General features: G+C 45.3%; 1 protein-coding gene across 1 annotated transcript in view; it reads left to right on the top strand.

The window, feature by feature from the left end:
• LOC108027788 (roundabout homolog 2) overlaps positions 1-17,673 on the top strand; it is a 40,561-nt gene extending 22,888 nt beyond the window's left edge. Inside the window, exons 2-14 of the mRNA XM_017099356.3 lie at positions 1,359-1,549; positions 2,616-2,718; positions 3,830-4,114; positions 4,503-4,643; positions 6,043-6,174; positions 6,531-7,468; positions 7,551-7,670; positions 7,752-8,148; positions 11,518-11,613; positions 11,683-11,929; positions 12,020-12,183; positions 13,870-14,155; positions 16,536-17,673. Of these exons, the coding sequence (XP_016954845.1) occupies positions 1,359-1,549; positions 2,616-2,718; positions 3,830-4,114; positions 4,503-4,643; positions 6,043-6,174; positions 6,531-7,468; positions 7,551-7,670; positions 7,752-8,148; positions 11,518-11,613; positions 11,683-11,929; positions 12,020-12,183; positions 13,870-14,155; positions 16,536-17,538 (4,103 nt within the window). The 3' untranslated portion in view covers positions 17,539-17,673. The remainder of the gene's footprint in view (positions 1-1,358; positions 1,550-2,615; positions 2,719-3,829; positions 4,115-4,502; positions 4,644-6,042; positions 6,175-6,530; positions 7,469-7,550; positions 7,671-7,751; positions 8,149-11,517; positions 11,614-11,682; positions 11,930-12,019; positions 12,184-13,869; positions 14,156-16,535) is intronic.
• The last annotated feature ends 218 nt before the right edge of the window (positions 17,674-17,891 follow it).

Here is a 17,891-nt window from a genome sequence, read left to right as displayed (position 1 = left end):
GGTAAATACAACAAAAGGCTGCTGTTCGGGTGGCAATCACAACAACAACAGCAGCAGAGGCAACATCAAAAGCCAAGTACAACAGCAATTGACAAATGTCCAAGGTGCAGTCCTTCTATTTCCCTCAACAGCCTCTGTCCCCTTTTTTGCTGGAACACATTTGACAAATGTCATCGTTCATCTGCTGCTGGGCTGAAATGGAAATCACTGGATGCTGATTCGGTGATTTCTCATAGTGATAACAGTGTCACGATGCGATGCGATTTGCATATTGGCACGGCCAGGGGTTCAAAGGTCACGCCTAGGGTGTCGAATTGCGAGCAGATCTGGTTGCTTCTTAGAGGGCTTAATGAAATACGGGAGGGGTTAGAAACAGAGAAGAGATAATTATAATAAGAGGCTTTTCGGGATAATATAAATCTTATTTAAAAACAGTGAATGATATCATCATGTATTTAAAATGATGATAGTTTGTCCCCAACTGATATACCCACTCACTACCCTTGAAATCACTCCTCCCGTGACTTATTCCCCATTGCCAACCAGTGATGCTCGCCCATCTCTATTCCTGTTTGCTCTGGTTTTCCGTACCTCTGCAGCGCTGCAAGCTCTCATTACTATCCGCTTTCAATAAATCTGGAAAACTTAATTTCCGGCTGAATGATGTTACTAACCAAAGGCATTCCACCTCAGTCCGGCGATTTCCATCGCTCCCTGCAGTCCCTATCCCTGCGTTTGGCCAACACACACATTTTTCACCTTTAAGCGCTTTTTGTAATTACATTTCAGCTGTTGCCCAACTGCTCGTTGGCTCTTTCGTTTGTTTCCAACTGCTTTCGCTGTCTATCGTTACTTTCTGCTGCTTTTAATAAAGTTTATCTAGCGTTGTCCTTTGTTTCATCCTTATCGACATGCACAAATTTATGTTTAGTCGCTGGCGGTACCCGAGTCCTTTGTGCGCGGAGCCGTGGGCTGGCAAATATTTTCATGAAGTTAATTGAATTTGAGAGGAGCAGCCGCCTCAAGTGAAATTTCGTTGCTGCTTAACATAATTTTGAGCTGGGATTTCCCCACCAAGGAGGTCTCAGTCTGCATTCTACTTAATGGCCTCTTAATTGCCGCTGCATTAAGTGACAAAACTTGTTTAGCCGTCAAAGATGAGTTTCGTTGGAGGGCAGGGGATGTCCCCCGAGGAGGATCTCTCCCACATGTGATCCTTTTCCGCTCCTCGCGAAGTGGAAAACAACACGCCACTTGAGTGGCACTCTCGGTGTAGGGTTACCTTGCATCACACACAGACTCGCAGGGAATAAAAGAAATAATATTAAAAACCGTTTCCCTCCCTCTTTCCGTTCCAGGTGAAAATCCACGCATCATCGAGCATCCCATGGACACGACGGTGCCAAAAAATGATCCATTTACGTTTAATTGCCAGGCCGAGGGCAATCCAACACCAACCATTCAGTGGTTTAAGGACGGTCGCGAACTGAAGACGGATACGGGTTCGCATCGCATAATGCTGCCCGCCGGGGGTTTATTCTTTCTCAAGGTACACATCATAACCAATCAACTCATTCCGAATCGGCTCTATCATTATGGGTTTTACAGCTGTCGAAGGGGGCGTGGAGTTCCCTTATTTGGGTTCCCAGGCCGATGAGTCCTGCTCCTTCAATCTCATGTGAAACGCAACATTTGTGCATAAGGAACTCAGTTCTGTTCTCTGCCTCTTTTTTTTTGGCCTGCCCATATTATTTTATGGGCTTCCGTCTGGTTGCATTTTAGTTGATAGGGAAAACAACCTGATGAACAAACAACAAAAGATGTTGCTGGGGGTTTCGACCCCCAAGCAACCCCTATATCATTTCGTGCGTGCACATTGCGCAATTTCAGCTAACGAGACTCCTCGAAATCCCCAAACTCTAAGCAACGAAAGGGTGTCGTCTGTCTGTCTCTCCCATCAGACATTGCAATTTCCTCGGACTCTGTTTATATTAAATTCCTACTCGTTTTTTCCTTTTTTTCGCCCTGCTATTTTCATTAAATGCAACAAAATTCACTGTCTTTGTTATTGTTTTTCCGCAAATCATTAATGGCTCAGTGAGTCCTGAGTTTGTGTTAAATTTTAAATTTAAATATTAAAAAAACACCAGATGCCCTCAACTTAATCCGCACAAACTGTTCAAGTTGAACCTCGAGGCAAAGCTCAAGTTCAGCAATTTACTTTTATTATTGTCCATAACAATTTGTAATTTTTTTCGTTTTGGGGGTAAGTCAACCCCATCCCAAAGGGAAATTCGGTTTGTTGCCAATTAAAATTGAAGTGGCCGAGTGATTAAGGCCCAGCAGACTGAGCTCATGGGGAGGATGCTACCCCTTGGGCTTGAATGTATTTTTTAATTAAATTAAATTGCGTATACGCAGACTGGACAACAAGAAGCAGCGAGAGCGAGGGACAATGGGCCATGGCACGTTTCACTTTTATTTGATTTCGGATGAGCGATTTTGAGACTTTTTGATCCGACACGTGACCCGGCCTAAGCTGCCCCCGAAAACTACTTAAATCTCTTAACTCGTGTATCTAATAATCTCTTTTTCCCCCTCTCGATTCCCCGCAGGTTATCCACTCACGTCGAGAGAGCGATGCGGGCACTTACTGGTGCGAGGCCAAAAACGAGTTTGGCGTGGCGCGTTCCAGGAATGCAACGTTGCAAGTGGCATGTAAGTAAATATGTTGCTTTTTGGCAACACTAATTGGTTGTGTATTTAAACAGCAATTACCTGTACATAATAATACAGCAGTTTCCTTGTTTTCGTGTAAATTTATAGTGGCTTTATGGTTTTAATTTCAAGCTGGGCATAGCAAAACAGTATTTTATTTTAACATTTTTTTGACAACTTTAGTTGCAAAACTGTAATGCCAGTGAAACAGCGCGTCCAAAAACGACACTGATTGATTGGGCCTTAGAACCGACAGTTCCAGCTAATTGGAGGGTTGCGTTTCATGAAATTTACCCCAAATCGGGCAGCTGCATTCAACTCCCCTCTGGCAGGGTTCTTGATTTCCCGACTCTGCTTTCTAATTAATAAAAATGCAGTGAGGAGAAACGAACAGCATCTTTGGGCCCCGTAATCGGTAGCCAGCTCATGCGAGCTGCGGAGATTTTCAGGTGGATGAGGAAGTTAAGATTAATTAATCCGGTAAACCATAAAGGATTCCGATTTCAGCTGGGCTTAAAGCCATAAAAGCCTGACCATTCGCCGGCATGCTATCGCTATCCTACTTATGTTGTCCGATAACCGAGTTGGCAAAGAGAAGCCATCAGCGGTGTGTTTTTATCCCAGTGCCTTTGGCGTTCAGTGGAGCGCATTATGCGTTTATTGAAGTGCATTTTGCATTTCGCATTTTACATTTTGTACACTTCAGCTCCGACCATTTTGCATTTTCGCTCAATAAAAATGCGAGCGAAGAAGATGCGAGTGGCGGCGGGTGGCGAATAAATAAAAATAAGCATTGCAAATGCCAAAGCTTATTAATATTTCCGTTGGCTGTTTCTGCGAGAGAGAGAGTTGTGTCCGTTCAAAGCCGTAAACCTGAAGTCCGGGCATCATTACCAAGCTTTTATTGGCATATTGAGGCGGCAGAGTGCGGGGTCCGGGTCTGGCTTATAAAATATGGAGGAGTATAGCTGTAGCCCGGCCAAGTGGACGTTGCCTGTACACCTGACAGTTATTAATATTGAATCAATCAAAGCTCTTACTCGGGGCCATTTTCCCGCACCACCATCCATTCTCACTGGCATTTTGCCCATCTTTATCCTCCTCCCCCCAGTTCTCCGCGACGAATTCCGTTTGGAGCCGGCAAATACCCGCGTGGCCCAAGGCGAAGTGGCCCTGATGGAATGCGGTGCCCCCCGAGGATCTCCGGAGCCGCAAATCTCGTGGCGCAAGAACGGCCAGACCCTGAATCTCGCCGGGAACAAGCGGATTCGCATTGTGGACGGCGGCAACCTGGCCATCCAGGAAGCCCGGCAATCCGACGACGGTCGCTATCAGTGTGTGGTCAAGAATGTGGTTGGCACCCGGGAATCGGCCACTGCCTTCCTGAAAGTTCATGGTAAGTAAAGAAAGAATTTATTTAAATTAGTATATTTTTTTGCCGTTTATCTGTGCCAAAATATATTAAAATATCTCATCATAACTACAAATCATAAGTAATTTTTTTTCATCTTCAAATTTTTAATTATACTTAATAGGTTACAAATTCTTTTCATAAAAGTATTATACAAAAGTCCGACGTCTTATCTTTACATTTTATATGACAGCTAAGAAATAGCATTTTTTCTTAAAAGCCTTCTGTTCTTTACAGTAAAAGTGAACTTTCACAGGGAATTTCTAATCTGTCAAGGATATGTAATTAAAAAACCTTCTTATTTTTCCTAGTTTCTGTAATTTCCTCTTTCAATATTTTCCCAGCTTAAACTATATATTTCTTTACTTTGCAGTGCGCCCCTTTCTCATCCGTGGACCCCAGAATCAGACGGCTGTGGTGGGCAGCTCGGTGGTCTTCCAGTGCCGCATCGGAGGCGATCCCCTGCCCGATGTCCTGTGGCGACGCACTGCCTCCGGCGGCAATATGCCACTGCGTAAGTTTCCTTGGCTTCATTCAGCTTCAATTAACCGGAAATGCCCGGGCAGCCATGTTGCCCATGTTGCCCATGTTGGCGGCTCCCTTACTGGGGCAGTTATTCACACATGCACAGGCCGCAATTTCAAATGAAATTAAAGCTTTTTTGTTTACCCATGGCTCAAGTAGAGTCGAGGGTTCGTTACACACACAGAGCACTGTAGACAAAAAAAAACAAAACAAAAAGTTAGTTTATGCGGTTGCTTTGGCCTGTGGCTTTTCGTGTTGCCAATTGGCTGTGTTTACGGAATACACTGGGAAATATTATTCGAATTTGAAAAGTAATTAGCTTAGAGAAGTGGGGCTAAAATATTTTACTTTTATCTTTCTTACCTTAGAATGTCTTGATGTAAATATTCATTTTTAAGATTGTATTTTTTTGTAGATCTTCAAATTGTAATCCTTTTTTTTTGTAATTTTTACAGTGTAGAAAACACCTCTATAACAACACTACTCCCCCTCCAATTCCGTTTGCTGCTGTTAGTTTGGGGTCACGGTTTGGGTGGTGGTGCGGTTTTGGCCCAGGGTAGCCACCCCCTTGAGCCCTGTGCCACTCGGCCACGCCCCCTTTTCGCCCTAACTGGGCAAACACAACTGTAACTTTTAATTCCGTTAATTGCCAATCTCTGTTGGCAGCAATCAACAATTTTGCTTGCACAACACTCGACTGTTGCAATGTTGTCCTTCAGACGGAGTCAGTTGCCAACCCGAAGGGCAGTGCAACTAACCCCTCATTGAAGGGGAGACACCCGCCCATCTGCCGGGCCATTTTCTCCAGCTAGTTTGCGCTTCTTTAAAGACCTCAAAGAAAATAGTAGCAGAAAAGATTCCTCATAAAAGGGGGAGGCGGCGGGGATAAGGGAGCTCTTCTGGCTGCCTCGGTTGTTGTCCTAAACTTTTGTTAAGCAAACAATTGGCACAGTGGCCAGGAAGGTGAGCCGGCAGCACCCACATTTAAAACCTATTTCGCAGTCAACCAACCAAAAAGAAAGCAGAGTCAGCTTCTCCCCCCGAAAAGAACCTTTGTCTTTTCTTTCTGTTTATTGTACGGGGGAAAGAACCACAAGAGGTGCTCCTCCCGGGAGAAGGAGGTCGGTGGTCGTCTATGTCGTATCTTGTCTTGGCTTACTTTGCTGCGGTTATTTGGCTCTCCGGCTACGGAGAATACGGCTTGGCCATTTTTCCGCCACTTGAACTACTAACGAAGTAGAAGCAGAGACAGACAGCCAGAAAGTTTGTTTTTCTTTCGAATGGTTTCGGCTCTCCGCTGGACCCAATCCACAGCCACATCCTTGGATCCCAATCCACATCCGCACACATGAGATTCATTTCCCCGATTTTCTCCATTCTTTCGACAGGTCGTGTGCACGTACTTGAGGACCGCAGTCTGAAGCTGGACGACGTCACGCTGGAGGACATGGGCGAGTACAGTTGCGAGGCGGACAATGCGGTGGGCGGCATCACGGCCACGGGCATCCTCACCGTTCACGGTAAGTTAATTGCCTGAAAGCAGCGGCAAATGGTCAAGAAGTGTACTTGGCGAAAAATCGTTGGAAGCCAACTTTTTCGTAGAAACATTTTGGCCGCCATTTTTCTTAAATAGGCAATCCTTACATTTACTAATGTAATCTAGAGTTCCCAAATCGCTTATAAATGCATCTAAAAGTATGTTACAATATGTTTTCAGTACAGAATATTAAAAAAAATTCGTTGCCTACTTTTAGACACTTTCTCAAGTAATTTCCCCAAAATGTCTTGGTCTTGCGAAGAAACGTATTTTCCAAACACCCTTGTTTATCCACATTTTTCTCAGTGCCTTAACCTCTTCACTTCTCGTCCATTTTAGCACCCCCCAAATTCGTGATACGCCCCAAGAATCAGCTGGTGGAGATCGGTGATGAAGTGCTGTTCGAGTGCCAGGCGAATGGACATCCCCGGCCAACCCTCTATTGGTCGGTGGAGGGCAACAGCTCACTTCTGCTGCCCGGCTATCGGGATGGCCGCATGGAAGTGACCCTGACGCCCGAGGGCCGCTCGGTGCTTTCGATAGCTCGATTCGCCCGCGAGGACTCCGGCAAGGTGGTCACTTGCAATGCCCTGAATGCCGTGGGCAGTGTGAGCAGCCGAACGGTGGTCAGTGTGGATACGCAATTCGAGTTGCCACCGCCGATAATCGAACAGGGACCGGTGAATCAAACGCTGCCCGTGAAATCCATTGTGGTTCTGCCCTGCCGAACTCTGGGAACTCCGGTGCCCCAGGTCTCGTGGTACCTGGATGGCATACCCATCGATGTGCAGGAGCACGAACGGCGCAATCTCTCGGAGTCAGGAGCCCTTACCATTTCGGATCTTCAGCGTCACGAAGACGAGGGCTTATACACCTGCGTGGCCAGCAATCGCAATGGAAAATCCTCTTGGAGTGGCTACCTGCGTTTGGACACCCCAACTAATCCGAATATCAAGTTCTTCCGGGCGCCAGAACTTTCCACCTTCCCAGGACCACCGGGAAAACCGCAAATGGTGGAGAAGGGCGAGAATTGGGTGACCCTCAGCTGGACGAGGAGCAACAAAGTGGGCGGCTCCAGTCTGGTGGGCTATGTAATCGAGATGTTTGGCAAAAACGAAACGGATGGCTGGGTGGCTGTGGGCACCAGGCTGCAAAACACCACGTTCACCCAGACGGGTTTGCTGCCGGGTGTGAATTACTTCTTCCTAATTCGGGCGGAGAACTCCCATGGCTTATCACTGCCCAGTCCGATGTCGGAACCCATTACAGTGGGAACGGTAGGTTCTGAAAATAATACGTTTACCCTTATGTTTCCATCATTAATACTTCATTTGGCTTCCTTTTCTTCCATCTCCCCAGCGGTACTTCAATAGTGGCCTGGATCTGAGCGAGGCTCGTGCCAGCCTGCTGTCCGGAGATGTTGTGGAGCTGAGCAACGCCAGCGTGGTGGACTCCACCAGCATGAAGCTCACCTGGCAGGTATGTAATCGACATCACAGACGACTCTTTATGCCCATCCCATCCCATTGCTCATCGTCACCCATCCTTATATCCATGCAGATCATCAATGGCAAATACGTCGAGGGTTTCTATGTCTACGCTAGACAGTTGCCAAATCCAATAGTCAACAATCCGGCGCCCGTTACGACCAATACCAATCCGCTGCTGGGCTCTGCATCCGCATCCGCCTCGGCATCCGCATTGATTTCGACAAAGCCAAATATTGCCGCTGCCGGCAAACGTGATGGCGAGACCAACCAGAATGGAGGAGGAGCCACTCCAGCCCCACAGAGCACCAAGTATCGCATGCTGACGATTCTGAACGGAGGTGGCGCCTCATCCTGCACCATCACCGGTCTCGTCCAGTACACGCTGTATGAATTTTTCATCGTGCCATTTTACAAATCCGTCGAGGGCAAGCCGTCGAATTCGCGCATCGCCCGTACCCTTGAAGATGGTGAGTTGAACAACTTTTGAGGGTTACAATAAGGGTTCTTTGAAATACTATTAGCTTCTTTGATATGGGATATTTTGAATGTGTAAGCGTGAACAGTGTGTTAGGGTGGTTGGAAATGGGAGAAAACTCTAATTTTTATGATTTTAGACATTTTATCGAAATAATCGATAACCAAAAAACCAATCGGTTTATCGACATACAAAAGTTTTAGCAAAAGAAAAAAATGTTATAAAAACCCTTATAGCCCACTGATTGCTATCTTTGCCGTCTGGGTTAGAAGACTTCATTTTCATCATTTCGGATTGTTTTTTCATACTGTCAGTCAGGATTTGCCATCGATTGTCTGCACTGTATTCTCGCACTTTCTCCCGCCCGACCTAATGAAGCATGTGCATCAAATCCAGCGCAATCCAACAAACCGAATAAATACCTTTACAAGAAACAACCCCCGTAGCTGTGAGCCAAAGCCATCCCCAACCCCAAAACCCCGGAGCCTCATGTGACAAATGCAGAAGGCGGGTTACAGGGCACTTTTTGCATTGCAACAATAACCCAAATTCAATAAAAGGATATGAGCGGTAAAAGGAAAACGGCTGAGCGTGTACAGAGGGAGGCATCCTTTATCCTGGACGGACATCAGCTGCGCTCAATGCGGGTCGCATAATCGCAAATTATTTTTACCAGGGTCGCACAACCCAAAAAAAAAAGGGCGTAGGCAGTTCGGTAGGTTTATTGGTTACTTTTTTATCGGGGGCCATGAAAGTATGTCAATCACTGAGCACCGACAAAACGCAAATCATGCGTACCTAAATGCCAAACAATGTTAGAAGGTAGGGATGTCAAATCCACGTGGAAAACAATTGCTGAAGGGGAGAAGCATATCATTTCCAGTTGGGGAACCAAAAGGAGTCTCAAATCAAATGCGGCTTGTGTGCAGAATACTTGATGCTGGCGATTTACATGTGCTATACTCGTGGAAGCTAACTTTGGGGGTGCCCAAAGGATTGTCTGCAGTTGATCCCGGGGATTAGGCTATCCGAAAATATCATTGACAGTTGGGGAATATGTCAGATAAGATTGTTCCAAACTTGGCTGGCCAAGAATAATGCAAACTCAGCGGGAGAAAAGGAAACTTTCCAGACAGGTTTATCACTTCATTCCATCACCCGTAAAGCTGTTCAGATATAAAAACTTCCTGCAGCACCGAAAGTGCAGCGAAAAGTGAACAATTCCCAATGAGCAAAGGACCTCTCTCAAAGAGGGGTAAAATTAAAAAGAAAATAATTAAAAAACAAAAGCCGGGCAAACAAAGTGGGGAGACCTCTCACAGTGCCGCAGATAAGTCAACAAACGGCAAGGACCGAAATGCAGCAACCGCAGCAGTTTAAAATGCACAAACGTCGCGCATCTCTTTCTGCAAGTCCTGGGATCCACCTGCTTAACCCCTTCCGCTCCCTGCTGTCATCAAATCAAAACTCATTTCGCATGCATCACATTTTCACTTGAGCGTCTCGTCTGACTCCTGCTGACAACAGCAACAACAACATCAGAAGCTCAACTCAAAGAAATTGCCAACGCAATTGTGTAAAGATAAACAACAATTATTGCTATATGCTATATGAGGCACTCAGTACGTACTACCTACGTGGAATCCACAGCCTTTCACAGTGGGCCACAAAAATGTGCAGTGCTGGCAATGCAAATTTGATGGGCGTTTGCCTAAGCGAGGTGAAAGGGCTGGGACTCCTTGCTCCCCGCAACAGGAAACATTTTTACCCGCGTCGGAAGTTGGCAAATAAAGGTGTGCTCCACTGGGTAAACGTTAGAGGGTAGACGGAAAGGACGTTAAAATGTAAGTTTAGAATGGGATAAGAAGACTAGGGAATGCTCTACAGACGGAAAACCAAGTGGAATAATGAAAAAGTTCAGAAATGTACCATCTCTTAAGAAAATACACCCTCCAATGGCTTGGCAAGCATGCTTTTACAATAAATTCATTTTTATTGGCCATTTTTCTTGTACCTCCCCTCAAGAAGTTCCCGCTTGTTTTGTTAGACACCGAATATGTGAAACAGGGAGTGGTCACTTTGTCCATCAGTCACATGCAACCCAATCTGAGTCACATTTGCACTATCAAATTAACCCCCAAAACCACATGAGTCATATTTTCGCACAGACTATCAAATAGACCTCTATGCCGCCACATTTAGATAAGCTGTCTTCGGCTGCAACTGCATTTCGCAGTGATCATATTGCCAATTTGGAGTTTTTCAATTGCTTGCCAGTGTCTGAGACAATTGTCGAATCTCATGTACCCTGGGGTCATTTATGCCACACAATGGCAGATACGTGTTAAGCATCGCGATGCCTCATCAGCGGAAGAAAAGGCAAAAAAGCAGAAAGCACCAGGAAGAAAGCATAGGGGGTAGGGTGCAAAAAACGCCCGCATAGACAAAAGCACGACAAGCACTTTAGCATGTCGCAATGTCCCCGAGGAAAGGGAGAAAATCCAGCGAGCTGGGTAACAACAAAGCCAAAAAAGACAGAAGAACAACTGCACTCCACTTCACACTCCGCTAGACGTTGCCTATTTAGAGATTTCACTCTTTCTCCGCTTTGTTTTCCCGGTCTCCCACTTTTGTCTCGTTGAGAATTTTGCACGTGTGTGTTTATTTAAAGAAATTGCTTCACTCAGCCGCACACACAAAAAGATACAAAACACAGGAGTGAGGGATTGAAGAAAGGTTGTAGGGAATGAGGGTTGCACTCGGGAAAATAAATAAAAATCCTTCAAGAGTATGACCCTAACTAGATGCATTACATTTTAATGATAAAATTATAAAAACAAGTTTCATATTTATAACAAAATTAGCAAACAAAAAACTTTAAAGTAAAATCCCACGCTGGGCGCCAAAAAGTGTTGCAACTTTAACATTCATAGTTGAACACATTCTGCCCAGTGTATCCACTTGTAAAAAGCGACAGCAGGAAATAAATAAACAAATGAAGATGAGCTGTATGTGTGTGTTGTGAAGTGTGCTGCAACTGGGAGAAAGGAAAGGATTCTTTGCTGCCTCTCAACTGTTTCCTCTGCTGTACGCACTCGATGTGCGGGCAGGATGTGTCTGAGGAGTGCAATGGTCGGAAAGCCCTTCAAGCCAACACCCGGAACTAGTTGCAGGAGCAACTTCCCCTTTCAACCCACACACACTAAATGCTAATTAATTACGGCCACCAAATCTCATTAGAGCGGACGTCAGCTGGGTGACATCACGCACCACAATCAAAAAGCCATTTAACTTTGCTCCTCAATCTCCAGTCAAGCTCAAATTCAAATCTAACCCGACCGAAATTCGTTTTCCTTTCCAGTTCCCACCGAGGCACCATATGGAATGGAGGCTCTGCTGCTTAATTCCTCGGCGGTGTTCCTGAAATGGAAGGCTCCGGAACTCAAGGATCGCCATGGTAAGTAAACGACTTTAGACATTTCTAATTCCTTGTTTTCTTTTCTTATAAACGTATTTTATCTTTCAGGAGTTCTCTTGAACTATCACGTCATAGTCCGAGGCATTGACACTGCTCACAATTTCTCACGAATTCTGACAAATGTCACCATCGATGCCGCCTCTCCCACTTTGGTTTTGGCCAATCTCACCGAGGGCGTGATGTACACGGTGGGCGTGGCAGCCGGAAATAATGCCGGAGTGGGTCCATATTGCGTCCCAGCCACTTTGCGTTTGGATCCCATCACCAAGCGGCTCGATCCGTTCATCAATCAGCGGTAAGTTGAGTTCCTTTAAGACTTGTCTCTATTTTTATTTGATTTCAACTGGGAGCGGATAATTTCTATTTATAATTTTTGTGCTTACAGCTATCCCATCAATCAGGACCATGTTAACGACGTGCTGACACAGCCCTGGTTCATAATACTCCTGGGCGCCATCCTGGCCATCCTTATGCTGTCCTTCGGCGCAATGGTCTTCGTGAAGCGCAAGCACATGATGATGAAGCAGTCGGCCCTAAACACCATGCGTGGTAAGTACATTGAAAATAATTCCTTTCTGGCGCCCAATGTGGGGCAGTTTACGGACGTCCCTCGTTGGGCGCCAATTACTTGTCCCAAATCGTTGCTTTTCAATAAAAACATAAGGTTAACTTTTTAGTTGCTTTATTTTTAAAGAGAGAAAAATATTTTGGAACCAAATAACTTTTGTTTTTGTGTAAACCCTCCAGTATTTCAATATACATATAGAGCGCCAGTGAACATCCGACTCTGTCCCTCAAGCTCCGCATCCGTTGCGAGCTGCTAGTTTTCGTTTCCTTCCTCGCCAGACACGCCACACACACATTTGCATATATAAATAACGCTAATTCGCCATTGTTGGGCAACAACTAGAGCAGGCAGCTGGAATAAAAAAACCCAAATAGGTGCGAATAAATATTTTAGCAGGCCGGGCGTAGAGGCCCCGAGCACCAGGCACATCGACACACTCGCATGCCACACATAATAGAAATTAACATTTTGCACGTGACGCCAACTTCCCCTAGTTCGCTAGGAATTCCTCGACTCAACCCCCTAATGGCTGCCATTGCAATTATGCATTTAGTTTTGTGTGCATTATTAACCAACAAGTTGTGTGTGTGCCGGTCAGCCGGGCAACAGGAAGAAGCGATATATATATATGTATCCTATGGATATGGGAAAGTAAGGGTAGGAGGACGCTCTTGCGGTCTAATTGAAATTAGCAGCATTACGAGGTGAGCGGAAGAGGCGAAAGCGGTTAGCAGTGGCGTGTTGAATAGGGAACTGGGAATTTTGGCTTAGAGGATGGTTCTAAATGGTTGTCAAGAGGTCCTGATTTTTGGATAAACTTTAAAAGCGATTTGATAAAACCTAAATATATACATTAATCTTTAAAACTGGCAATGAAGCTGCGCATTTCGCTGTCAAAACTCAGCACTCAACAATAGCGTAGACAAAGCCAAAAAATCCAAATGGTCTGGAACAGGACAACAGAACAAAAAAATGTTGCATATTCATGGGCGCCATTTACCATAAACTAAGCTGCAGAGGAGGAGATCAGAATATTCACCTGCAGCCAGCTGAAAAAAAGCACAAAAATATGAGGGACCACTAGACGGGAGGTGGCGGGCTATAAAACACTCGCTTGATGCTCAGTTATAACCCGGGGACAGTTTAATTGGTTGCATTTTTTATGCCGCACCCGTTGTTGCTGTTGCTGTGCTTTGCGAGCAGGCAATGCAAGTGGAAAATTGACAATAATTTATTTGATTTTGTAGCTGGCAGTCAGAGGCAAATTTGCAGCCGCCCCGCCACTGGATAGGTTTAATATTATTTTAATGCGTTCAATTTATCGCACTGGCTTTAAGCGTTCCAGGAAAATTAGTCGGTGTGGAAAGTATATTTTGGAGATTTTTATTTATTTAAGTCAGAAATATGAAGGTAATTAGGAGAATTGAATACATTTTTGGGTATTTTCAATGTAGTTTAGGAGGTTTTCTCCCAAATAGTTACCAGAATCTCCTGGGCTTAATCCCATCGAAATCCTTTGCGAGAACACACAATTGTCTAGGCAGCTCTTTTATATGTTTTTGTTTAATTTCCGGAAAGCAATTTATTCGGCTCACAATTTGTTGCACCACATTTAATTGCTCTGACTGACTGTCCCCGTTTTTCCCCCACCTTCCTCTCACCTGCAGGCAATCACACGAGCGACGTGCTGAAAATGCCGAGTCTATCGACTCGCAATGGAAACGGCTACTGGCTGGACTCCTCCACCGGCGGGATGGTGTGGCGCCCCTCGCCCGGCGGCGATTCGCTGGAGATGCAAAAGGATCACATCGCCGACTATGCGCCGGTTTGTGGTGCCCCGGGCTCCCCGGCCGGCGGTGGTGCCGGTTCCGGTGGATCCGGTGGTGCGGGCAGCGGTGCCAGCGGCGGCGATGACATTCATGGAGGACACGGCACCGAACGCAATCAGCAGCGGTAAGTTTAACCCCGAAAAAAACGAATCCAACAATAAAATGGGCAGATAAAGAGGGGTTCGATAAAAACAACATCAAGTTGGGGATACCCTTTTTATAAACGATTATATAAATAATAACATTTTGGCAAAAAAATCAATGAGATTAAAATTTGAATCTCATTGTTAAATCTGGTTAGAAATATTTATAAAACACATCTTTGTTAAGGAAGCTTATTATTTAAAGTTGTCAAAATATTATATTATATATATATTATATTATATTTTTTTTTTTACGTTTACCAAAAAGTTAGTCTAACCCTAAATCCTATCCAAAACACCTCCTACAAGGAAAGAGTGTTCCGTCGACCTGGCAGCTCAGAGCGACGACAATAAAAATTCACCAAACTGTGAAATTGCATTTTTCTGCCGCGGCGACTACCAGAAAAAAGAAGCATCCACAAAAAAAAGGGAAAACATACCGAAAAAGCTCACTTTTCGGTAGAGTTTTTCTTTCATTCTCCCAAGGGCCATAGGGAAAATCTAGTTAGGAATAGAAATGTTGGCCACGCTATTTATGTTGATTTTTCCGCCAAAGCCCAGTGGAGTTCGCACCGAAAAAAGAGAGCAATGTAATTATTAGAGGCCTCCAAGGGCCGACTTTAAAACGACTTTAAAGTTATTGGCGAAAAATTGGCAAAATGTTTTGGGGGATGGAATAAAATATGCTATGCATAATTTGGCCGCGAATTTTCAATTAGTTTTGTGGTAGCTGGCAAATCAAAGTTGAATCTATGTAGCGGGGTTTTCGGCCGAGGGCGATCTAATTTATATGTCTGGCCCCTGGCAAATGCAGGGAAATAACCAAATGGGACTGTGAAAATATTGTTTCGACTCGAAAGTGTTTTGGCGCAATGTTTCTGGCATCGAATTGTAATTGTTATTTATTTGCGGCTGATTTTATGCTGGCCGCAAATTAAACAAATATTATTTCGAGTGGTGAGCATATGAACTAAATACCCCTGATTTAAGGAACTTTAATAATTAAGAAGAGCAAATTAAAAAATGATATCAAGAATACTAAAATGATTAAATTACCATTACGTTTCCCATAGCTCTTGAAACATAATCGCTTTAGCACTGCCAGCAAGCTAAGAAAAAATATAACAAATTCTACCTCATGAAAAAATACGTATATTTATTTTGTGGCAGCCCAGCTGCTGTCCAGCAATTGGCAATTAAATGCCAATCAGCTATCAAAAGCCAAAGAGTCACACTAAAAATAAAGAAATTAAATACCGAGAAAGCCAAAGCAAAAATGTTTAATTTAAAAATGCGCTGTCTGCCATTTTTTGCAGGCGACTACTGTAAATAAATACGCAGCCCAGATAATTATAATTATTTCTGCACACTTAATTAGCCATTAAAACGCAAATTGAAAATGAGTCCCACCTTCCGGGGCGGAGTGTCCAATTTAACAGAAATATTAATAATGACTGCAAGAAAATAATAACCATAACAATAAAAGTAATCACACAATAATGAGAGTCATATGTGTGGGGAAATGCATTTGTGTGCTGACCAGAGGGAAAAATAATCCTCGGAAAAATAAAGTGAAAACTATATTTTAAAGAGACTACTCAGCTTAAGTTGTCTTCAGGAAATGGCCTTATGATAATTAATTCGTTTAAAATTTTTAAATGTTTTTTGCCCCGTTGGGCCAGACATTTGACAAGCTCATTACTATTCCATGTACAGGACCAACTTTCATTCCACGGCGCCACTCATTAAGGGCATTAAAAGCCTTCTATGTGGAGTGGTTTGGGCTTTATCCCCGTCGCCATGGCAACTCCATCAATGCGCCATATATTTTTACAAGCTTTTCAGAGTTTTAAAATCGCTTTTTCCCTTTCTGAGTGGGGGTGGTGTTTCGCGATGGCCCCCGCCAGGTTAATCCGCTTTCCGTATTTAAATACGAAAATAATGCTAAAAATGCGAGAATGAAAGGGGGTCGCCTGGTGGTCTGGAAATTGGGGCTGCTTTTCGGGAAGTCCAGCATTTTCACCTTTGTTTTAAGCTGGTAATTTATTTAATGGATGTAAGGATAACCGTCTCTAGCACTATTTTGCCACCTGATCTTGTGCATGTGGGCTTTCCCCAAATATATGTATGGGAAATCCCAACTAAATTCACATATTTCCCGCTTGGAAAAGCACGCAGCAGTCGCTCCCCCGCCGAAAATGCAAATTTCCGCCGAGCCATAAATTGCAGAAATTTATAACCAAAGTGGGCGAGCCAGAGTAGAGCCAGTGGGTCAGAGGAATATTGTAATAAACAAGCCAAGTAATAACCGAGTATTTTTTTGTGTTTCAACTCTGTTTGTTTTTATCTGTTCATTTGCAGGTACGTGGGCGAGTACTCCAACATACCGACCGACTATGCCGAAGTGTCCAGTTTTGGCAAGGCACCCAGTGAATATGGGCGCCATGGCAATGCTTCCCCGGCCCCCTATGCCACCTCTTCGATTTTGAGTCCCCACCAGCAGCAGCAGCAGCAGCAACCTCGTTATCAACAGCGACCAGTTCCCGGCTATAACCTGCAACGTCCCATGCATCCGCACTACCAGCAGCAGCAGCAGCAGCAACAGCAGCAGCAACAGGCACACCAGCAACACCAGCAACTGCCCCCCAGCAACATCTATCAGCAGATGTCCACCACCAGCGAGATTTATCCCACGAATACGGGTCCACCGCGCTCCGTCTACTCCGAGCAGTATTACTACCCCAAGGACAAGCAGAGGCACATCCATATCACCGAGAATAAGTTGAGCAACTGTCATACCTACGAGGCGGCTCCGGGGGCCAAGCAGTCCTCGCCCATCACCTCGCAATTCGCGAGTGTGAGGCGCCAGCAATTGCCGCCGAACTGCAGTATTGGCAGGGATAGTGCCCGCTTCAAGGTGCTGAACACGGATCAGGGCAAGAACCAGCAGAATCTTCTGGATCTCGACGGGTCCTCCTTGTGCTACAATGGACTGGCGGACTCGGGCTGCGGAGGTTCCCCCTCTCCGATGGCCATGCTGATGTCGCACGAGGATGAGCACGCCCTGTACCACACGGCGGATGGAGATTTGGACGATATGGAGCGACTGTACGTCAAGGTGGATGAGCAGCAGCCTCCGCAGCAGCAGCAGCAGCTGATGCCCCTGGTGCCACAGCATCCGGGGGATGGACATCTGCAGTCCTGGCGAAACCAGAGCACACGGGGCAGTCGGAAGAATGCCCAGGAGGTCAGCAAGGAGCCGAATGAGTTGATCTACGCCCCCGGCAGTGTGGCCAGCGAAAGGAGCCTGCTGAGCAACTCGGGCAGTGGCACCAGCAGCCAGCCGGCTGGCCACAATGTCTGACCTTTGCCCTCTGGTTCATCCCTGGGCCAGTCGCAATCCAAGTCCAAGTCCCAGTCGCAATCCCAGAGCGATCTGCAGTCCCAGGAGCAACTGTATGCCCGGGAAGTGCGGGAACTACTCGCCTGGTGCGAGCGCTTCAACAACGGAGGAGTGGAGAACTTTGAGTAGGTTGCGAAAGGGTATTCGGAGGGGAAAGTGCCAAGGGAAAGGGTAGGCGAAAGGAAAGGAGTTCTGATTTAAAAGCTAGGAAGGAGCGGCAGGGGATCGAATGAAATCGAAATGAAAAGTAGTAAAGTGGTCACGTTTTTTCGAAGTTAAAGAATAATTTCTTTATAATTTTCGAAGAGTTTATA

This window comes from Drosophila biarmipes, chromosome 2L (genome assembly GCF_025231255.1).
Source record: "Drosophila biarmipes strain raj3 chromosome 2L, RU_DBia_V1.1, whole genome shotgun sequence".
Classification (NCBI taxonomy): Eukaryota; Metazoa; Arthropoda; class Insecta; order Diptera; family Drosophilidae; genus Drosophila; species Drosophila biarmipes.
This window is presented reverse-complemented; position numbering and strand designations above follow the sequence as displayed.